Source organism: Phoxinus phoxinus, assembly GCF_949152265.1.
Source record: "Phoxinus phoxinus genome assembly, chromosome: 4".
NCBI classification, from domain to species: domain Eukaryota; kingdom Metazoa; phylum Chordata; class Actinopteri; order Cypriniformes; family Leuciscidae; genus Phoxinus; species Phoxinus phoxinus.
This window is the reverse complement of record NC_136879.1, coordinates 15,212,279-15,234,208: the sequence shown is the minus strand read 5'-3', so window position 1 is coordinate 15,234,208 and position 21,930 is coordinate 15,212,279. Positions and strand designations below refer to the sequence as shown.

Here is a 21,930-nt window from a genome sequence, read left to right as displayed (position 1 = left end):
ACAGGTTGATACACATTTTATTCCAGATAATGCTTTACTTGCATGACTAAAGAAGAAAAAAAAAAAAAAAAAAGTGACCTTACAGGGGATTGGGCATGCTTGAGTATCAATACATGCAGTTATGTTAGTCCAGCCATAAAGTCAAACGTAAAGCCACAATCAGAAGTTACACAAGCCTTAATTTGAGGGGCCCCAAGTTAGCAACTAGAGCTTAGCAAATAGTTGAACTAAATGGGCCAAGCTTCTACCCAAACCATTTAACTTAAGTCTAAAACCTCATTGCACAAAATAAAGGGTTTAGTAGTGCAGCCCTATAAATCAAACTGAGAACAATCACGAAACATCCAACTCCAGTCAGAAATCAATACCAGAGAGAAACTAATGTTGAGTTTCAGGAAGTTTATTAAAAAACTAAATTCACATGACCAGGATAACTTCTCCACTAGACACCACAGTTTGCCCACTAGAGATGGTCTTGATGTGCGCATCTCTTCCTAAAACAAACAAAAAAAAGTGATAGAAGCATGAGGCATTTAAATAAATGTTGTGCCTGAAGTCAATTTACAGCAAGCACTCACTTTTCCTAGTGCAGCTTTGCTCACAGGAGCCAGAAGAGGGATGGCACACCGCTGTACTACAGTGGATGAAGATCTAACAGAGGGGAAAGGGTTAAGCCATATAATTCACTATAAAAATAAGTAATATTAAGGCTTGAGGTAAGGCTGCGGAGCATACGGTTTCCTGCAGAGGAGCCAGTGATGCTGGATCTACAAATGTGAACATCTTCACAACAAAGCGCTTGTAGTGGGTTGGGAACTGAAGACCAGAAGATCCAGCCATTGGAACCAATGTGGTCAGGTAACGATCATCCTGGTAAGGGCATCTGAAAGGCAAAGAGTCAGTCAGAAAAGCCTTACAGCACATGGATAAAGACTGGCCTTACTCACCCATCAACCAGAAGGTCCCATTAGGGTAGACTGAGTGGACTGGGGGTTTGTGTCGCCCAGCAATGTCCCAGCATCAGGACAATGTTGGGGTCGGTCCTCTCCAAAATGCGCACCTCAACATACACAGGTTCTCGCAGGACTTTTGTAATTGGATAATCAGCACCACTGTAGTAGGATGTGTACGCCTCGTCCCCTGAGGATAGAGTGTTTAACTAGAAACTGCTGCAACCTGGAGTTTGTGAGGCTTTAGGCACACTTGGGACAAACACTTACCTTCTGCACAGCCTTTAGTGACACATTGACCATTTGCCAGTCTAAGCTCAACCCTGAGGGGTCCAGGAGCAGCTACTGGTGGAGGTGGAGGAACACTGTTGACCTCAACAACCAGAGCTTCCACAGAAGTAGCAGAGTACCTACACTGGAAGAGAAGCCTGGACAAACCATGAGCTTGTAGCAGTTGTCAATGATTAACATTTATGATAAAGCATAGGTCACCTACTCAAAATGGCTGTCCCTTGTGATGGAACCAAGTGGTCCAATACCCACTTCATACGAGGAGATCATTCGGTTTTCATACACCACATATCCACTGTCCTCCTGCAAATAGTAACACTGTTGGCATCCAGTCCATCCTAAGCCACACAGAAAAATAAAACAAGCAGCTACTCACAATCATGCTCGTGCCACATGCAGTGACAGGGAACTGGTATATAGCAAAGAAAGGTGTGGATCCCACAGGACTGCAAGATGGGTCACTTCCACCCAAGAGACGGACAGAATCCAGGCTCAGTCGAGGCAGCGTAACATCTCTAGCCACCACTACCACAAACTGACCATCTCTTATACACTGGACAGTCACTGGAATGAGTTACAAGAGCAGGTTATTGCTGAAAATCAGTTTAAAGTGAACACTTTGCATTGACTCAATCTTACCAGCCTTCCCATAGTAACACTGCTGTCCGTTAAAGCAGCAGTTGATAGCTGCACACTCAGCACCACTGATACCAGGTGGTCCACATTGAATCTGCTCATAATCAGCTACAGCACATTTGTCAAGGGGCTCTGCCTGTGCCACTGGCTGCTTAGGCTGAAACTGTTGAGAAAACTGCTGACTAGCTTGCAGTTGAACTGACTGAGGAAACTGTTGACTAGCTTGCTGTTGAACTGACTGAGGAAACTGTTGACTAGCTTGCTGTTGAACTGACTGAGGAAACTGTTGACTAGCTTGCTGTTGAAACTGCTGATTAGCTTGCGGTTGAACTGACTGAGGAAACTGTTGACTAGCTTGCTGTTGAACTGACTGAGGAAACTGTTGACTAGCTTGCTGTTGAACTGGCCGAAGAAACTGTTGACTAGCTTGCTGTTGAACTGACTGAGGAAACTGTTGACTAGTTTGTTGTTGAACTGGCCGAGGAAATTGTTGACTAGATTGCTTTTGAACTGACTGAGGAAACTGTTGACTAGATTGTTGTTGAACTGGCCGAGGAAATTGTTGTCTAGATTGCTGTTGAACTGACTGAGGAAACTGTTGACTAGATTGTTGTTGAACTGGCCGAGGATATTGTTGACTAGCTTGCTGTTGAACTGGCCGAGGATATTGTTGACTTGCTTGCTGTTGAAACCGCTGGTCAGTTTGCTGGAACATCAGAGTTTGAGGATTCTGGGGCAGATTACTCCACTGTGGAACAGCATGACTGAACGCAAGGAGCCAAATACAAAGTGCCAGAGACTGAAGAGCACACCAACTTCCTGCCATTGTTCAACAGCTAGTCACACTGCTGAGATGCTGCCCTTTTGGTATTTTTGTACCATACAGACTTTGGCTAATTAATGATAATCCATCCCTCTTCATTAACAGTCATGATTCTCCAGACTTGCATGCGTGGGAGTCTATGCAATGCGTGATTCTATTGGTTCTTACAATTATTATAATTTTTGTAACCTTTCCACACTTTTTGAACAAACACAAAAGCACATATTGAGCTGAATTCTGAATAGTATGCTAGTACAATTTCTTTCATTCTGAAGTCAACCTTTGTTTTCTCCTTCATTATCTTAATTTGATAGGCTATTTGATGTTTTGGCTATTCTGGATTATATATGTTTTTTTTTTACATCTTGCGGTTTTCATGGCAAAAGGCCTGTGTATTTAGGGTATGTTTACACAACAACGACGTACTAAAAATGGAAAAGTTTTTTCTTTGAGTTTTCCTGGGCAGATAACAGCTTAGGGTGACAGCCCTGAAATTGGTGCGTCCCTCAATACATTATTATTATTTCATCCCTGAAATTACAATACTACAGTAAGAAATATAGTAAAAACTGTGACTGGCATTTAAAAATCTATTTGTGCAGCCGTCATGTTCTAGCTGTAAAAATAACCAACCAACCTAACCCTAGCCCTGAAATTATAAGGCGATAATATATCCCAAATTTATTGAAATGCACATTTATTGTCTTGTCAGATGAGGATGGGCTCCATCCAAAGTTTTTCTCTTCAACTAAACATATTATGGAACTATTTTACCTGCTGCCATCACCATTGTCTCCATTGGGACAAATGCAAAGAATAGATTTCACAATGAAAGCGTTCAAAAACATTATTTCTCTAAACTGTTAAAACACGTCAACTTGTGGATTTCTGAACTGGTGTGAGTGAATGGAGGCGGGGCTAATTGTTGCATATTCGTAGAACCACGTATACTAAATGAGGCAACAGTGTAGTTCCATTCAAGCAATTTTAAGGCGTGAATAACTTTTCCAAGGTTTTTTTTTTTTAAATATGTCATTTTGGTAATCAAAGATGAGTTTTAAAAATGTGTTTAAAAATGAAGTGATGAGAGTGTTGCGATTCTCCAGGATTGTTTTGAGACCACTGACTGGCTGATGTTTAGAGAGGCAGCAGATGGGAACATTAACGAATATACAGATACTGTTTCCAGCTTTATCCATCACTGCATTGAGGACATCATTCCTAAGAAGCCACCAACATGAAGGACTATTGGCCGATAGCACTGACCTCTATCACAATGAAGTGTTTTGATCGGCTGGTCAAACCATTAATCTGCTCCTCGTTGCCCCCCACCCTGGACCCTATGCAGTTTGCATATCGGTGCAATAGGTCTACAGTTGATGCTATCGCCCTGACCATGCACACCGCTCTCTCCCACCTGGACAATGGGAATACGTAGGTGAGAATGCTGTTCATTGATTACAGCTCTGCATTCAGCACCATCATCCCCTCCAGACTCGTCTCCAAGCTCGTGGATCTGGGACTAAACATCTCCCTATGTAAGTGGATCCACAACTTCCTGACGGGGAGGCCACAGGTGGTGATAATCGGTGACTGCACCTCATCCACACTAATCACCAACACAGGCACGCCCCAGGGCTGTGTGCTCAGCCCTCTATTGTTCTCCCTGTTCACACATGACTGCGAAGTAAACCACAGTTCCAACCTCATTGTGAAGTTTGCTGATGACACAACCATTGTGGGCTGCATTTCTGACGGAGATGAGTCAGCCTACAGAGAGGAGGTCGACACTCTGCTGACATGGTGCCATAACAACAACCTCTCTCTATTAATGTCAGCAAAACTAAGGAGATGATTGTGGACTTTAGGAGGAGACATAGGGAGGAGCATGTACCCCTGCACATCAATGGATATATAGTGGAAAAGGTCAGCTGTTTTAAGTTACTCGTGGTCAACATCAGCAATGACCTTACCTGGTCTGCTCACACGGACAAGGTGGTCAAAGCGGCCAAGAAACGCCTATTTTTCTTGACGAGACTGAAGAAGTTTGGCATGGACCCAGTCATCCTCACTAACTTCTATAGATGTACAATTGAGAGCACACTGACTGGTATGGGAGCTGCATTGACAGGGATAGAAAAATCCTACGCAGTGTGGTTAGGTCTACAGAGTTCATCATCGGCAGGAAGCTCCCAGCCCTACAGGACATCTACCACACACGATGCCTCAAGAAAGCGGGCAGTATTCTAAGAGACTGTTACCATCCATCCTTCAGTCTTTTTACCCTGCTGCCTTCAGGTAGGCGATACCGAATCATCCGGGCCCGCACACAAAGACTGGATAACAGTTTTTTCCCCAAGGGCCATCAGGCTCCTAAATGGACAATGACCATCTCTCTTCACTTTTCTTTAGTCATTTATACAGTGTCACTTTAGTTAACTGTTTGCACCTAGTATATTATGTTACGTAATGTCAGGTTACTATGCGGTGTCTTGTCAAAATAATTTAAATGCCAGTTAACCGTGTGTTGTTCTGTGCATCTGACAATAAAAGACTTGACATTTAAAGGGTTTGTTCACCCAAAAATAAAAATGACCCCATGATTTACTAGGCCCATCAAAGTGCTTCCATCCATCATAAAAGTAATCCACACGGCTTTGTGGGGGTATATGAAAGCCTTCTGAGGTGAATTTATGTGTTCGTGTAATATTATTTTTTTTATATAAACACTATTGACTAAAATTTAAACTGACTAAAGCTTGGAAGAGCCGGGACATTTAATATAACTCAGATTGTGTTCGTCTGAAAGAAGGTCACATACACTTAGGATGATTTGAGGGTGAGTAAATCATAGGGTAAATTTCATAATTGGGTGAACTATCCCTGTAAGGGATAAAATTAACCACAGAGAGACTCTAAGACCAAATAACTAGTCATGTGAAAGTGCACACTCTTCAAGAACTCATAAGGGCAATTCTTGCATGGGCACATATGCAATGCTTTCAAGTCCTGTTCACACCTGGTATTAAGGTGCATTTTGGTTGATCGTATCATAAGTAGAAATTCCTTTTTACACCTGGTGTTTTAATTGGTCTCATTTGTCCACTTCTGTCCTGATCTCTTAAAGGAGAGGGTCTAAGTTTGCAGATGTTCAAACACATGAGCATCTACTCCAGGGATGTTCAATTTCGGTCCTGGAGGGCCACTGTCCTACAGAGTTTAGCTTCAACCCTGACAAAAACTCTTTTCTAGTAATCCTGAAAACATTGATTAGCTTGTTCAGGTGTGTTTAATTAGGGTTGGAGCTAAACTCTGCAGGACAGTGGCCCTCCAGGACTGAAGTTGCCCATCCCTGATCTACTCTATGAAAGTAATCTGGTTAAATATGTTTAACTACCTCTGGAAGAGATCAAAAATAGACAAGCTCAAACAAAAAAAAACGCCCATTTTTTGAGTCACCAGTTAACTGGTGATCGTTTTTTTTTTTAAATGCTTAGTACTAGGTGTAAACAAGGCCTTGGACAGCATCCTAGGGTGGATATAATAGTTAGGGAATAATGCTTAAACCAGTCTACTTCTCAAACATTACTAGAACTATCCTGAAAAAAAAGTGCTGTAATAAACTTGGGATAAAAGTAAAGTACAGGTTGATACACATTTTATTCCAGATAATGCTTTACTTGCATGACTAAAAAAAAAAAAAAAAAAAAAGTGACCTTACAGGGGATTGGGCATGCTTGAGTATCAATACATGCAGTTATGTTAGTCCAGCCATAAAGTCAAACGTAAAGCCACAATCAGAAGTTACACAAGCCTTAATTTGAGGGGCCCCAAGTTAGCAACTAGAGCTTAGCAAATAGTTGAACTAAATGGGCCAAGCTTCTACCCAAACCATTTAACTTAAGTCTAAAACCTCATTGCACAAAATAAAGGGTTTAGTAGTGCAGCCCTATAAATCAAACTGAGAACAATCACGAAACATCCAACTCCAGTCAGAAATCAATACCAGAGAGAAACTAATGTTGAGTTTCAGGAAGTTTATTAAAAAACTAAATTCACATGACCAGGATAACTTCTCCACTAGACACCACAGTTTGCCCACTAGAGATGGTCTTGATGTGCGCATCTCTTCCTAAAACAAACAAAAAAAAGTGATAGAAGCATGAGGCATTTAAATAAATGTTGTGCCTGAAGTCAATTTACAGCAAGCACTCACTTTTCCTAGTGCAGCTTTGCTCACAGGAGCCAGAATAGGGATGGCACACCGCTGTACTACAGTGGATGAAGATCTAACAGAGGGGAAAGGGTTAAGCCATATAATTCACTATAAAAATAAGTCATATTAAGGCTTGAGGTAAGGCTGCGGAGCATACGGTTTCCTGCAGAGGAGCCAGTGATGCTGGATCTACAAATGTGAACATCTTCACAACAAAGCGCTTGTAGTGGGTTGGGAACTGAAGACCAGAAGATCCAGCCATTGGAACCAATGTGGTCAGGTAACGATCATCCTGGTAAGGGCATCTGAAAGGCAAAGAGGCAGTCAGAAAAGCCTTACAGCACATGGATAAAGACTGGCCTTACTCACCCATCAACCAGAAGGTCCCATTGGGGTAGACTGAGTGGACTGGGGGTTTGTGTCGCCCAGCAATGTCCCAGCATCAAGACAATGTTGGGGTCGGTCCTCTCCAATATGCGCACCTCAACATACACAGGTTCTCGCAGGACTTTTGTAATTGGATAATCAGCACCACTGTAGTAGGATGTGTACGCCTCGTCCCCTGAGGATAGAGTGTTTAACTAGAAACTGCTGCAACCTGGAGTTTGTGAGGCTTTAGGCACACTTGGGACAAACACTTACCTTCTGCACAGCCTTTAGTGACACATTGACCATTTGCCAGTCTAAGCTCAACCCTGAGGGGTCCAGGAGCAGCTACTGGTGGAGGTGGAGGAACACTGTTGACCTCAACAACCAGAGCTTCCACAGAAGTAGCAGAGTACCTACACTGGAAGAGAAGCCTGGACAAACCATGAGCTTGTAGCAGTTGTCAATGATTAACATTTATGATACAGCATAGGTCACCTACTCAAAATGGCTGTCCCTTGTGATGGAACCAAGTGGTCCAATACCCACTTCATACGAGGAGATCATTCGGTTTTCATACACCACATATCCACTGTCCTCCTGCAAATAGTAACACTGTTGGCATCCAGTCCATCCTAAGCCACACAGAAGAAGAAAAAAAACACAAGCAGCTACTCACAATCATGCTCGTGCCACATGCAGTGACAGGGAACTGGTATATAGCAAAGAAAGGTGTGGATCCCACAGGACTGCAAGATGGGTCACTTCCACCCAAGAGACGGACAGAATCCAGGCTCAGTCGAGGCAGCGTAATATCTCTAGCCACCACTACCACAAACTGACCATCTCTTATACACTGGACAGTCACTGGAATGAGTTACAAGAGCAGGTTATTGCTGAAAATCAGTTTAACATGAACACTTTGCATTGACTCAATCTTACCAGCCTTCCCATAGTAACACTGCTGTCCGTTAAAGCAGCAGTTGATAGCTGCACACTCAGCACCACTGATACCAGGTGGTCCACATTGAATCTGCTCATAATCAGCTACAGCACATTTGTCAAGGGGCTCTGCCTGTGCCACTGGCTGCTTAGGCTGAAACTGCTGAGAAAACTGCTGACTAGCTTGCGGTTGAACTGACTGAGGAAACTGTTGACTAGCTTGCTGTTGAACTGACTGAGGAAACTGTTGACTAGCTTGCTGTTGAAACTGCTGATTAGCTTGCGGTTGAACTGGCCGAGGAAACTGTTGACTAGCTTGCTGTTGAACTGGCCGAAGAAACTGTTGACTAGCTTGCTGTTGAACTGACTGAGGAAACTGTTGACTAGTTTGTTGTTGAACTGGCCGAGGAAATTGTTGACTAGATTGCTGTTGAACTGACTGAGGAAACTGTTGACTAGATTGTTGTTGAACTGGCCGAGGAAATTGTTGACTAGCTTGCTGTTGAACTGACTGAGGAAACTGTTGACTTGCTTGCTGTTGAAACCGCTGGTCAGTTTGCTGGAACATCAGAGTTTGAGGATTCTGGGGCAGATTACTCCACTGTGGAACAGCATGACTGAACGCAAGGAGCCAAATACAAAGTGCCAGAGACTGAAGAGCACACCAACTTCCTGCCATTGTTCAACAGCTAGTCACACTGCTGAGATGCTGCCCTTTGGTATTTTTGTACCATACAGACTTTGGCTAATTAATGATAATCCATCCCTCTTCATTAACAGTCATGATTCTCCAGACTTGTATGAGTGGGAGTCTATGCAATGCGTGATTCTATTGGTTCTTACAATTATTATAATTTTTGTATTCTTTCCACACTTTTTGAACAAACACAAAAGCACATATTGAGCTGAATTCTGAATAGTATGCTAGTACAATTTCTTTCATTCTGAAGTCAACCTTTGTTTTCTCCTTCATTAGCTTAATTTGATAGGCTATTTGATGTTTTGGCTATTCTGGATTATATATGTTTTTTTTTTTTACATCTTGCGGTTTTCATGGCAAAAGGCCTGTGTATTTAGGGTATGTTTACACAACAACGACGTACTAAAAATGGAAAAGTTTTTTCTTTGAGTTTTCCTGGGCAGACGACAACTTAGGGTGACAGCCCTGAAATTGGTGCGTCCCTCAATACATTATTATTATTTCATCCCTGAAATTACAATACTACAGTAAGACATATAATAAAACTGTGACTGGCATTTAAAAATCTATTTGTGCAGCCGTCATGTTCTAGCTGTAAAAATAACCAACCAACCTAACCCTAGCCCTGAAATTATAAGGCGATAATATATCCCAAATTTATTGAAATGCACATTTATTGTCTTGTCAGATGAGGATGGGCTCCATCCAAAGTTTTTCTCTTCAACTAAACATATTATGAAACTATTTTACCTGCTGCCATCACCATTGTCTCCATTGGGACAAATGCAAATAATAGATTTCACAATGAAAGCGTTCAAAAACATTATTTCTCTAAACTGTTAAAACACGTCAACTTGTGGATTTCTGAACTGGTGTGAGTGAATGGAGGCGGGGCTAATTGTTGCATATTCGTAGAACCACGTATACTAAATGAGGCAACAGTGTAGTTACATTCAAGCAATTTTAAGGCGTGAATAACTTTTCCAAGGTTTGTTTTTTAAAATATGTAATTTTGGAAATCAAAGATGAGTTTTAAAAATGTGTTTAAAAATGGAGTGATGAGAGTGTTGCGATTCTCCAGGATTGTTTTGAGACCACTGACTGGCTGATGTTTAGAGAGGCAGCAGATGGAAACATTAACGAATATACAGATACTGTTTCCAGCTTTATCCATCACTGCATTGAGGACATCGTTCCTAAGAAGCAACCAACATGAAGGACTATCGGCCGATAGCACTGACCTCTATCACAATGAAGTGTTTTGATCGGCTGGTCAAACCATTAATCTGCTCCTCGTTGCCCCCCACCCTGGACCCTATGCAGTTTGCATATCGGTGCAATAGGTCTACAGTTGATGCTATCGCCCTGACCATGCACACCGCTCTCTCCCACCTGGACAATGGGAATACGTAGGTGAGAATGCTGTTCATTGATTACTGCTCTGCATTCAGCACCATCATCCCCTCCAGACTCGTCTCCAAGCTCGTGGATCTGGGACTAAACATCTCCCTATGTAAGTGGATCCACAACTTCCTGACGGGGAGGCCACAGGTGGTGATAATCGGTGACTGCACCTCATCCACACTAATCACCAACACAGGCACGCCCCAGGGCTGTGTGCTCAGCCCTCTATTGTTCTCCCTGTTCACACATGACTGCGAAGTAAACCACAGTTCCAACCTCATTGTGAAGTTTGCTGATGACACAACCATTGTGGGCTGCATTTCTGACGGAGATGAGTCAGCCTACAGAGAGAAGGTCGACACTCTGCTGACATGGTGCCATAACAACAACCTCTCTCTCAATGTCAGCAAAACTAAGGAGATGATTGTGGACTTTAGGAGGAGACATAGGGAGGAGCATGTACCCCTGCACATCAATGGATATATAGTGGAAAAGGTCAGCTGTTTTAGGTTACTCGTGGTCAACATCAGCAATGACCTTACCTGGTCTGCTCACACGGACAAGGTGGTCAAAGCGGCCAAGAAACGCCTATTCTTCTTGACGAGACTGAAGAAGTTTGGCATGGACCCAGTCATCCTCACTAACTTCTATAGATGTACAATTGAGAGCACACTGACTGGTATGGGAGCTGCATTGACAGGGATAGAAAAATCCTACGCAGTGTGGTTAGGTCTGCAGAGTTCATCATCGGCAGGAAGCTCCCAGCCCTACAGGACATCTACCACACACGATGCCTCAAGAAAGCGGGCAGGATTCTAAGAGACTGTTACCATCCATCCTTCAGTCTTTTTACCCTGCTGCCTTCAGGTAGGCGATACCGAATCATCCGGGCCCGCACACAAAGACTGGATAACAGTTTTTTCCCCAAGGGCCATCAGGCTCCTAAATGGACAATGACCATCTCTCTTCACTTTTCTTTAGTCATTTATACAGTGTCACTTTAGTTAACTGTTTGCACCTAGTATATTATGTTACGTAATGTCAGGTTACTATGCGGTGTCTTGTCAAAATAATTTAAATGCCAGTTAACCGTGTGTTGTTCTGTGCATCTGACAATAAAAGACTTGACATTTAAAGGGTTTGTTCACCCAAAAATAAAAATGACCCCATGATTTACTAAGCCCATCAAAGTGCTTCCATCCATCATAAAAGTAATCCACACGGCTTTGTGGGGGTATATGAAAGCCTTCTGAGGTGAATTTATGTGTTCGTGTAATAATTTTTTTATATATATATAAACACTATTGACTAAAATTTAAACTGACTAAAGCTTGGAAGAGCCGGGACATTTAATATAACTCAGATTGTGTTCGTCTGAAAGAAGGTCACATACACTTAGGATGATTTGAGGGTGAGTAAATCATAGGGTAAATTTCATAATTGGGTGAACTATCCCTGTAAGGGATAAAATTAACCACAGAGAGACTTTAAGACCAAATAACTAGTCATGTGAAAGTGCACACTCTTCAAGAACTCATAAGGGCAATTCTTGCATGGGCACATATGCAATGCTTTCAAGTCCTGTTCACACCTGGTATTAAGGTGCATTTTGGTTGATCGTATCACAAGTAGAAATTCCTTTTTACACCTGGTGTTTTAATTGGTCTCATTTGTCCACTTCTGTCCTGATCTCTTAAAGGAGAGGGTCTAAGTTTGCAGATGTTCAAACACATGAGCATCTACTCCAGGGATGTTCAATTTCGGTCCTGGAGGGCCACTGTCCTACAGAGTTTAGCTTCAACCCTGACAAAAACTCTTTTCTAGTAATCCTGAAAACATTGATTAGCTTGTTCAGGTGTGTTTAATTAGGGTTGGAGCTAAACTCTGCAGGACAGTGGCCCTCCAGGACTGAAGTTGCCCATCCCTGATCTACTCTATGAAAGTAATCTGGTTAAATATGTTTAACTACCTCTGGAAGAGATCAAAAATCGACAAGGTCAAACAAAAAAAAAACGCCCATTTTTTGAGTCACCAGTTAACTGGTGATCGTTTTTTTTTTAAATGCTTAGTACTAGGTGTAAACAAGGCCTTGGACAGCATCCTAGGGTGGATATAATAGTTAGGGAATAATGCTTAAACCAGTCTACTTCTCAAACATTACTAGAACTATCCTGAAAAAAAAGTGCTGTAATAAACTTGGGATAAAAGTAAAGTACAGGTTGATACACATTTTATTCCAGATAATGCTTTACTTGCATGACTAAAGAAAAAAAAAAAAAAAAAAAGTGACCTTACAGGGGATTGGGCATGCTTGAGTATCAATACATGCAGTTATGTTAGTCCAGCCATAAAGTCAAACGTAAAGCCACAATCAGAAGTTACACAAGCCTTAATTTGAGGGGCCCCAAGTTAGCAACTAGAGCTTAGCAAATAGTTGAACTAAATGGGCCAAGCTTCTACCCAAACCATTTAACTTAAGTCTAAAACCTCATTGCACAAAATAAAGGGTTTAGTAGTGCAGCCCTATAAATCAAACTGAGAACAATCACGAAACATCCAACTCCAGTCAGAAATCAATACCAGAGAGAAACTAATGTTGAGTTTCAGGAAGTTTATTAAAAAACTAAATTCACATGACCAGGATAACTTCTCCACTAGACACCACAGTTTGCCCACTAGAGATGGTCTTGATGTGCGCATCTCTTCCTAAAACAAACAAAAAAAAGTGATAGAAGCATGAGGCATTTAAATAAATGTTGTGCCTGAAGTCAATTTACAGCAAGCACTCACTTTTCCTAGTGCAGCTTTGCTCACAGGAGCCAGAAGAGGGATGGCACACCGCTGTACTACAGTGGATGAAGATCTAACAGAGGGGAAAGGGTTAAGCCATATAATTCACTATAAAAATAAGTAATATTAAGGCTTGAGGTAAGGCTGCGGAGCATACGGTTTCCTGCAGAGGAGCCAGTGATGCTGGATCTACAAATGTGAACATCTTCACAACAAAGCGCTTGTAGTGGGTTGGGAACTGAAGACCAGAAGATCCAGCCATTGGAACCAATGTGGTCAGGTAACGATCATCCTGGTAAGGGCATCTGAAAGGCAAAGAGGCAGTCAGAAAAGCCTTACAGCACATGGATAAAGACTGGCCTTACTCACCCATCAACCAGAAGGTCCCATTGGGGTAGACTGAGTGGACTGGGGGTTTGTGTCGCCCAGCAATGTCCCAGCATCAGGACAATGTTGGGGTCGGTCCTCTCCAATATGCGCACCTCAACATACACAGGTTCTCGCAGGACTTTTGTAATTGGATAATCAGCACCACTGTAGTAGGATGTGTACGCCTCGTCCCCTGAGGATAGAGTGTTTAACTAGAAACTGCTGCAACCTGGAGTTTGTGAGGCTTTAGGCACACTTGGGACAAACACTTACCTTCTGCACAGCCTTTAGTGACACATTGACCATTTGCCAGTCTAAGCTCAACCCTGAGGGGTCCAGGAGCAGCTACTGGTGGAGGTGGAGGAACACTGTTGACCTCAACAACCAGAGCTTCCACAGAAGTAGCAGAGTACCTACACTGGAAGAGAAGCCTGGACAAACCATGAGCTTGTAGCAGTTGTCAATGATTAACATTTATGATACAGCATAGGTCACCTACTCAAAATGGCTGTCCCTTGTGATGGAACCAAGTGGTCCAATACCCACTTCATACGAGGAGATCATTCGGTTTTCATACACCACATATCCACTGTCCTCCTGCAAATAGTAACACTGTTGGCATCCAGTCCATCCTAAGCCACACAGAAGAAGAAAAAAAACACAAGCAGCTACTCACAATCATGCTTGTGCCACATGCAGTGACAGGGAACTGGTATATAGCAAAGAAAGGTGTGGATCCCACAGGACTGCAAGATGGGTCACTTCCACCCAGGAGACGGACAGAATCCAGGCTCAGTCGAGGCAGCGTAACATCTCTAGCCACCACTACCACAAACTGACCATCTCTTATACACTGGACAGTCACTGGAATGAGTTACAAGAGCAGGTTATTGCTGAAAATCAGTTTAACATGAACACTTTGCATTGACTCAATCTTACCAGCCTTCCCATAGTAACACTGCTGTCCGTTAAAGCAGCAGTTGATAGCTGCACACTCAGCACCACTGATACCAGGTGGTCCACATTGAATCTGCTCATAATCAGCTACAGCACATTTGTCAAGGGGCTCTGCCTGTGCCACTGGCTGCTTAGGCTGAAACTGCTGAGAAAACTGCTGACTAGCTTGCGGTTGAACTGACTGAGGAAACTGTTGACTAGCTTGCTGTTGAACTGACTGAGGAAACTGTTGACTAGCTTGCTGTTGAAACTGCTGATTAGCTTGCGGTTGAACTGGCCGAGGAAACTGTTGACTAGCTTGCTGTTGAACTGGCCGAAGAAACTGTTGACTAGCTTGCTGTTGAACTGACTGAGGAAACTGTTGACTAGTTTGTTGTTGAACTGGCCGAGGAAATTGTTGACTAGATTGCTGTTGAACTGACTGAGGAAACTGTTGACTAGATTGTTGTTGAACTGGCCGAGGAAATTGTTGACTAGCTTGCTGTTGAACTGACTGAGGAAACTGTTGACTTGCTTGCTGTTGAAACCGCTGGTCAGTTTGCTGGAACATCAGAGTTTGAGGATTCTGGGGCAGATTACTCCACTGTGGAACAGCATGACTGAACGCAAGGAGCCAAATACAAAGTGCCAGAGACTGAAGAGCACACCAACTTCCTGCCATTGTTCAACAGCTAGTCACACTGCTGAGATGCTGCCCTTTGGTATTTTTGTACCATACAGACTTTGGCTAATTAATGATAATCCATCCCTCTTCATTAACAGTCATGATTCTCCAGACTTGTATGAGTGGGAGTCTATGCAATGCGTGATTCTATTGGTTCATACAATTATTATAATTTTTGTATTCTTTCCACACTTTTTGAACAAACACAAAAGCACATATTGAGCTGAATTCTGAATAGTATGCTAGTACAATTTCTTTCATTCTGAAGTCAACCTTTGTTTTCTCCTTCATTAGCTTAATTTGATAGGCTATTTGATGTTTTGGCTATTCTGGATTATATATGTTTTTTTTTTTACATCTTGCGGTTTTCATGGCAAAAGGCCTGTGTATTTAGGGTATGTTTACACAACAACGACGTACTAAAAATGGAAAAGTTTTTTCTTTGAGTTTTCCTGGGCAGACGACAACTTAGGGTGACAGCCCTGAAATTGGTGCGTCCCTCAATACATTATTATTATTTCATCCCTGAAATTACAATACTACAGTAAGACATATAATAAAAACTGTGACTGGCATTTAAAAATCTATTTGTGCAGCCGTCATGTTCTAGCTGTAAAAATAACCAACCAACCTAACCCTAGCCCTGAAATTATAAGGCGATAATATATCCCAAATTTATTGAAATGCACATGTATTGTCTTGTCAGATGAGGATGGGCTCCATCCAAAGTTTTTCTCTTCAACTAAACATATTATGAAACTATTTTACCTGCTGCCATCACCATTGTCTCCATTGGGACAAATGCAAATAATAGATTTCACAATGAAAGCGTTCAAAAACATTATTTCTCTAAACTGTTAAAACACGTCAACTTGTGGATTTCTGAACTGGTGTGAGTGAATGGAGGCGGGGCTAATTGTTGCATATTCGTAGAACCACGTATACTAAATGAGGCAACAGTGTAGTTACATTCAAGCAATTTTAAGGCGTGAATAACTTTTCCAAGGTTTGTTTTTTAAAATATGTAATTTTGGAAATCAAAGATGAGTTTTAAAAATGTGTTTAAAAATGGAGTGATGAGAGTGTTGCGATTCTCCAGGATTGTTTTGAGACCACTGACTGGCTGATGTTTAGAGAGGCAGCAGATGGGAACATTAACGAATATACAGATACTGTTTCCAGCTTTATCCATCACTGCATTGAGGACATCGTTCCTAAGAAGCAACCAACATGAAGGACTATCGGCCGATAGCACTGACCTCTATCACAATGAAGTGTTTTGATCGGCTGGTCAAACCATTAATCTGCTCCTCGTTGCCCCCCACCCTGGACCCTATGCAGTTTGCATATCGGTGCAATAGGTCTACAGTTGATGCTATCGCCCTGACCATGCACACCGCTCTCTCCCACCTGGACAATGGGAATACGTAGGTGAGAATGCTGTTCATTGATTACTGCTCTGCATTCAGCACCATCATCCCCTCCAGACTCGTCTCCAAGCTCGTGGATCTGGGACTAAACATCTCCCTATGTAAGTGGATCCACAACTTCCTGACGGGGAGGCCACAGGTGGTGATAATCGGTGACTGCACCTCATCCACACTAATCACCAACACAGGCACGCCCCAGGGCTGTGTGCTCAGCCCTCTATTGTTCTCCCTGTTCACACATGACTGCGAAGTAAACCACAGTTCCAACCTCATTGTGAAGTTTGCTGATGACACAACCATTGTGGGCTGCATTTCTGACGGAGATGAGTCAGCCTACAGAGAGAAGGTCGACACTCTGCTGACATGGTGCCATAACAACAACCTCTCTCTCAATGTCAGCAAAACTAAGGAGATGATTGTGGACTTTAGGAGGAGACATAGGGAGGAGCATGTACCCCTGCACATCAATGGATATATAGTGGAAAAGGTCAGCTGTTTTAGGTTACTCGTGGTCAACATCAGCAATGACCTTACCTGGTCTGCTCACACGGACAAGGTGGTCAAAGCGGCCAAGAAACGCCTATTCTTCTTGACGAGACTGAAGAAGTTTGGCATGGACCCAGTCATCCTCACTAACTTCTATAGATGTACAATTGAGAGCACACTGACTGGTATGGGAGCTGCATTGACAGGGATAGAAAAATCCTACGCAGTGTGGTTAGGTCTGCAGAGTTCATCATCGGCAGGAAGCTCCCAGCCCTACAGGACATCTACCACACACGATGCCTCAAGAAAGCGGGCAGGATTCTAAGAGACTGTTACCATCCATCCTTCAGTCTTTTTACCCTGCTGCCTTCAGGTAGGCGATACCGAATCATCCGGGCCCGCACACAAAGACTGGATAACAGTTTTTTCCCCAAGGGCCATCAGGCTCCTAAATGGACAATGACCATCTCTCTTCACTTTTCTTTAGTCATTTATACAGTGTCACTTTAGTTAACTGTTTGCACCTAGTATATTATGTTACGTAATGTCAGGTTACTATGCGGTGTCTTGTCAAAATAATTTAAATGCCAGTTAACCGTGTGTTGTTCTGTGCATCTGACAATAAAAGACTTGACATTTAAAGGGTTTGTTCACCCAAAAATAAAAATGACCCCATGATTTACTAAGCCCATCAAAGTGCTTCCATCCATCATAAAAGTAATCCACACGGCTTTGTGGGGGTATATGAAAGCCTTCTGAGGTGAATTTATGTGTTCGTGTAATAATTTTTTTTTATATATAAACACTATTGACTAAAATTTAAACTGACTAAAGCTTGGAAGAGCCGGGACATTTAATATAACTCAGATTGTGTTCGTCTGAAAGAAGGTCACATACACTTAGGATGATTTGAGGGTGAGTAAATCATAGGGTAAATTTCATAATTGGGTGAACTATCCCTGTAAGGGATAAAATTAACCACAGAGAGACTTTAAGACCAAATAACTAGTCATGTGAAAGTGCACACTCTTCAAGAACTCATAAGGGCAATTCTTGCATGGGCACATATGCAATGCTTTCAAGTCCTGTTCACACCTGGTATTAAGGTGCATTTTGGTTGATCGTATCACAAGTAGAAATTCCTTTTTACACCTGGTGTTTTAATTGGTCTCATTTGTCCACTTCTGTCCTGATCTCTTAAAGGAGAGGGTCTAAGTTTGCAGATGTTCAAACACATGAGCATCTACTCCAGGGATGTTCAATTTCGGTCCTGGAGGGCCACTGTCCTACAGAGTTTAGCTTCAACCCTGACAAAAACTCTTTTCTAGTAATCCTGAAAACATTGATTAGCTTGTTCAGGTGTGTTTAATTAGGGTTGGAGCTAAACTCTGCAGGACAGTGGCCCTCCAGGACTGAAGTTGCCCATCCCTGATCTACTCTATGAAAGTAATCTGGTTAAATATGTTTAACTACCTCTGGAAGAGATCAAAAATAGACAAGGTCAAACAAAAAAAAAACGCCCATTTTTTGAGTCACCAGTTAACTGGTGATCGTTTTTTTTTTAAATGCTTAGTACTAGGTGTAAACAAGGCCTTGGACAGCATCCTAGGGTGGATATAATAGTTAGGGAATAATGCTTAAACCAGTCTACTTCTCAAACATTACTAGAACTATCCTGAAAAAAAAGTGCTGTAATAAACTTGGGATAAAAGTAAAGTACAGGTTGATACACATTTTATTCCAGATAATGCTTTACTTGCATGACTAAAGAAGAAAAAAAAAAAAAAAAGTGACCTTACAGGGGATTGGGCATGCTTGAGTATCAATACATGCAGTTATGTTAGTCCAGCCATAAAGTCAAACGTAAAGCCACAATCAGAAGTTACACAAGCCTTAATTTGAGGGGCCCCAAGTTAGCAACTAGAGCTTAGCAAATAGTTGAACTAAATGGGCCAAGCTTCTACCCAAACCATTTAACTTAAGTCTAAAACCTCATTGCACAAAATAAAGGGTTTAGTAGTGCAGCCCTATAAATCAAACTGAGAACAATCACGAAACATCCAACTCCAGTCAGAAATCAATACCAGAGAGAAACTAATGTTGAGTTTCAGGAAGTTTATTAAAAAACTAAATTCACATGACCAGGATAACTTCTCCACTAGACACCACAGTTTGCCCACTAGAGATGGTCTTGATGTGCGCATCTCTTCCTAAAACAAACAAAAAAAAGTGATAGAAGCATGAGGCATTTAAATAAATGTTGTGCCTGAAGTCAATTTACAGCAAGCACTCACTTTTCCTAGTGCAGCTTTGCTCACAGGAGCCAGAAGAGGGATGGCACACCGCTGTACTACAGTGGATGAAGATCTAACAGAGGGGAAAGGGTTAAGCCATATAATTCACTATAAAAATAAGTAATATTAAGGCTTGAGGTAAGGCTGCGGAGCATACGGTTTCCTGCAGAGGAGCCAGTGATGCTGGATCTACAAATGTGAACATCTTCACAACAAAGCGCTTGTAGTGGGTTGGGAACTGAAGACCAGAAGATCCAGCCATTGGAACCAATGTGGTCAGGTAACGATCATCCTGGTAAGGGCATCTGAAAGGCAAAGAGGCAGTCAGAAAAGCCTTACAGCACATGGATAAAGACTGGCCTTACTCACCCATCAACCAGAAGGTCCCATTGGGGTAGACTGAGTGGACTGGGGGTTTGTGTCGCCCAGCAATGTCCCAGCATCAGGACAATGTTGGGGTCGGTCCTCTCCAATATGCGCACCTCAACATACACAGGTTCTCGCAGGACTTTTGTAATTGGATAATCAGCACCACTGTAGTAGGATGTGTACGCCTCGTCCCCTGAGGATAGAGTGTTTAACTAGAAACTGCTGCAACCTGGAGTTTGTGAGGCTTTAGGCACACTTGGGACAAACACTTACCTTCTGCACAGCCTTTAGTGACACATTGACCATTTGCCAGTCTAAGCTCAACCCTGAGGGGTCCAGGAGCAGCTACTGGTGGAGGTGGAGGAACACTGTTGACCTCAACAACCAGAGCTTCCACAGAAGTAGCAGAGTACCTACACTGGAAGAGAAGCCTGGACAAACCATGAGCTTGTAGCAGTTGTCAATGATTAACATTTATGATACAGCATAGGTCACCTACTCAAAATGGCTGTCCCTTGTGATGGAACCAAGTGGTCCAATACCCACTTCATACGAGGAGATCATTCGGTTTTCATACACCACATATCCACTGTCCTCCTGCAAATAGTAACACTGTTGGCATCCAGTCCATCCTAAGCCACACAGAAGAAGAAAAAAAACACAAGCAGCTACTCACAATCATGCTTGTGCCACATGCAGTGACAGGGAACTGGTATATAGCAAAGAAAGGTGTGGATCCCACAGGACTGCAAGATGGGTCACTTCCACCCAAGAGACGGACAGAATCCAGGCTCAGTCGAGGCAGCGTAACATCTCTAGCCACCACTACCACAAACTGACCATCTCTTATACACTGGACAGTCACTGGAATGAGTTACAAGAGCAGGTTATTGCTGAAAATCAGTTTAACATGAACACTTTGCATTGACTCAATCTTACCAGCCTTCCCATAGTAACACTGCTGTCCGTTAAAGCAGCAGTTGATAGCTGCACACTCAGCACCACTGATACCAGGTGGTCCACATTGAATCTGCTCATAATCAGCTACAGCACATTTGTCAAGGGGCTCTGCCTGTGCCACTGGCTGCTTAGGCTGAAACTGCTGAGAAAACTGCTGACTAGCTTGCGGTTGAACTGACTGAGGAAACTGTTGACTAGCTTGCTGTTGAACTGACTGAGGAAACTGTTGACTAGCTTGCTGTTGAAACTGCTGATTAGCTTGCGGTTGAACTGGCCGAGGAAACTGTTGACTAGCTTGCTGTTGAACTGGCCGAAGAAACTGTTGACTAGCTTGCTGTTGAACTGACTGAGGAAACTGTTGACTAGTTTGTTGTTGAACTGGCCGAGGAAATTGTTGACTAGATTGCTGTTGAACTGACTGAGGAAACTGTTGACTAGATTGTTGTTGAACTGGCCGAGGAAATTGTTGACTAGCTTGCTGTTGAACTGACTGAGGAAACTGTTGACTTGCTTGCTGTTGAAACCGCTGGTCAGTTTGCTGGAACATCAGAGTTTGAGGATTCTGGGGCAGATTACTCCACTGTGGAACAGCATGACTGAACGCAAGGAGCCAAATACAAAGTGCCAGAGACTGAAGAGCACACCAACTTCCTGCCATTGTTCAACAGCTAGTCACACTGCTGAGATGCTGCCCTTTGGTATTTTTGTACCATACAGACTTTGGCTAATTAATGATAATCCATCCCTCTTCATTAACAGTCATGATTCTCCAGACTTGTATGAGTGGGAGTCTATGCAATGCGTGATTCTATTGGTTCATACAATTATTATAATTTTTGTATTCTTTCCACACTTTTTGAACAAACACAAAAGCACATATTGAGCTGAATTCTGAATAGTATGCTAGTACAATTTCTTTCATTCTGAAGTCAACCTTTGTTTTCTCCTTCATTAGCTTAATTTGATAGGCTATTTGATGTTTTGGCTATTCTGGATTATATATGTTTTTTTTTTTACATCTTGCGGTTTTCATGGCAAAAGGCCTGTGTATTTAGGGTATGTTTACACAACAACGACGTACTAAAAATGGAAAAGTTTTTTCTTTGAGTTTTCCTGGGCAGACGACAACTTAGGGTGACAGCCCTGAAATTGGTGCGTCCCTCAATACATTATTATTATTTCATCCCTGAAATTACAATACTACAGTAAGACATATAATAAAAACTGTGACTGGCATTTAAAAATCTATTTGTGCAGCCGTCATGTTCTAGCTGTAAAAATAA

At 42.4% G+C, this 21,930-nt stretch overlaps 4 protein-coding genes across 5 annotated transcripts; all 4 read right to left on the bottom strand.

Moving 5' to 3' along the window:
• On the bottom strand, positions 1-2,772 carry LOC306996557 (zona pellucida sperm-binding protein 4-like). 2 transcript variants are annotated; one of them, XM_079609167.1, is made up of 9 exons: positions 2,245-2,724; positions 1,881-2,184; positions 1,618-1,805; positions 1,447-1,544; positions 1,221-1,378; positions 948-1,140; positions 736-883; positions 579-651; positions 387-494 (listed from the first exon to the last, which is right to left on the bottom strand). In XM_079609167.1, the coding sequence occupies exons 1-6, from the start codon at positions 2,701-2,703 to the stop codon at positions 968-970; spliced, it is 1,380 nt and encodes a 459-aa protein (XP_079465293.1). In that variant the 5' UTR covers positions 2,704-2,724; the 3' UTR covers positions 387-494; positions 579-651; positions 736-883; positions 948-967. The 2 variants fall into 2 exon arrangements, with proteins under 2 accessions (XP_079465292.1, XP_079465293.1); XM_079609166.1 differs by having other exon boundaries at positions 1-494; positions 1,881-2,772.
• A 3,570-nt stretch (positions 2,773-6,342) lies between these two features.
• On the bottom strand, positions 6,343-8,947 carry LOC306996556 (zona pellucida sperm-binding protein 4-like). Its single transcript, XM_079609165.1, has 8 exons — positions 8,225-8,947; positions 7,962-8,149; positions 7,785-7,882; positions 7,559-7,716; positions 7,286-7,478; positions 7,074-7,221; positions 6,917-6,989; positions 6,343-6,832 (listed from the first exon to the last, which is right to left on the bottom strand). Exons 1-8 carry the CDS (start codon positions 8,901-8,903, stop codon positions 6,756-6,758), a joined length of 1,614 nt encoding a protein of 537 aa, XP_079465291.1. The 5' UTR covers positions 8,904-8,947; the 3' UTR covers positions 6,343-6,755.
• Positions 8,948-12,538: 3,591 nt separating this feature from the next.
• Positions 12,539-15,198, bottom strand: LOC306996550 (zona pellucida sperm-binding protein 4-like). The gene is made up of 8 exons (XM_079609156.1): positions 14,427-15,198; positions 14,164-14,351; positions 13,987-14,084; positions 13,761-13,918; positions 13,488-13,680; positions 13,276-13,423; positions 13,119-13,191; positions 12,539-13,034 (listed from the first exon to the last, which is right to left on the bottom strand). The coding sequence occupies exons 1-8, from the start codon at positions 15,103-15,105 to the stop codon at positions 12,958-12,960; spliced, it is 1,614 nt and encodes a 537-aa protein (XP_079465282.1). The 5' UTR covers positions 15,106-15,198; the 3' UTR covers positions 12,539-12,957.
• A 3,544-nt stretch (positions 15,199-18,742) lies between these two features.
• LOC306996554 (zona pellucida sperm-binding protein 4-like) lies at positions 18,743-21,352 on the bottom strand. The gene is made up of 8 exons (XM_079609160.1): positions 20,627-21,352; positions 20,364-20,551; positions 20,187-20,284; positions 19,961-20,118; positions 19,688-19,880; positions 19,476-19,623; positions 19,319-19,391; positions 18,743-19,234 (listed from the first exon to the last, which is right to left on the bottom strand). The coding sequence occupies exons 1-8, from the start codon at positions 21,303-21,305 to the stop codon at positions 19,158-19,160; spliced, it is 1,614 nt and encodes a 537-aa protein (XP_079465286.1). The 5' UTR covers positions 21,306-21,352; the 3' UTR covers positions 18,743-19,157.
• Between the last annotated feature and the right edge of the window lie 578 nt (positions 21,353-21,930).

Excerpts from the sequence above, each read along its gene's own strand:
- LOC306996557 (XM_079609166.1), bottom strand. The coding sequence starts at position 2,703 with ATGGCAGGAAGTTGGTGTGCTCTTCAGTCTCTGGCACTTTGTATTTGG. Across the intron at positions 1,806-1,880 it reads GTGTTACTATGGGAAGGCTG|TGACTGTCCAGTGTATAAGA; the intron begins GTAAGATTGAGT and ends AACTCATTCCAG. Across the intron at positions 1,545-1,617 it reads CATGTGGCACGAGCATGATT|GAGGACAGTGGATATGTGGT; the intron begins GTGAGTAGCTGC and ends TACTATTTGCAG.
- LOC306996556 (XM_079609165.1), bottom strand. The coding sequence starts at position 8,903 with ATGGCAGGAAGTTGGTGTGCTCTTCAGTCTCTGGCACTTTGTATTTGG. Across the intron at positions 7,717-7,784 it reads ACAAGGGACAGCCATTTTGA|GCTTCTCTTCCAGTGTAGGT; the intron begins GTAGGTGACCTA and ends TGGTTTGTCCAG. Across the intron at positions 6,833-6,916 it reads GCAAAGCTGCACTAGGAAAA|GAAGAGATGCGCACATCAAG; the intron begins GTGAGTGCTTGC and ends TGTTTGTTTTAG.
- LOC306996550 (XM_079609156.1), bottom strand. The coding sequence starts at position 15,105 with ATGGCAGGAAGTTGGTGTGCTCTTCAGTCTCTGGCACTTTGTATTTGG. Across the intron at positions 13,424-13,487 it reads TGGGACCTTCTGGTTGATGG|ATGCCCTTACCAGGATGATC; the intron begins GTGAGTAAGGCC and ends TTTGCCTTTCAG. Across the intron at positions 13,035-13,118 it reads GCAAAGCTGCACTAGGAAAA|GAAGAGATGCGCACATCAAG; the intron begins GTGAGTGCTTGC and ends TGTTTGTTTTAG.
- LOC306996554 (XM_079609160.1), bottom strand. The coding sequence starts at position 21,305 with ATGGCAGGAAGTTGGTGTGCTCTTCAGTCTCTGGCACTTTGTATTTGG. Across the intron at positions 20,119-20,186 it reads ACAAGGGACAGCCATTTTGA|GCTTCTCTTCCAGTGTAGGT; the intron begins GTAGGTGACCTA and ends TGGTTTGTCCAG. Across the intron at positions 19,392-19,475 it reads TGGCTCCTCTGCAGGAAACC|ATCTTCATCCACTGTAGTAC; the intron begins GTATGCTCCGCA and ends CCCCTCTGTTAG.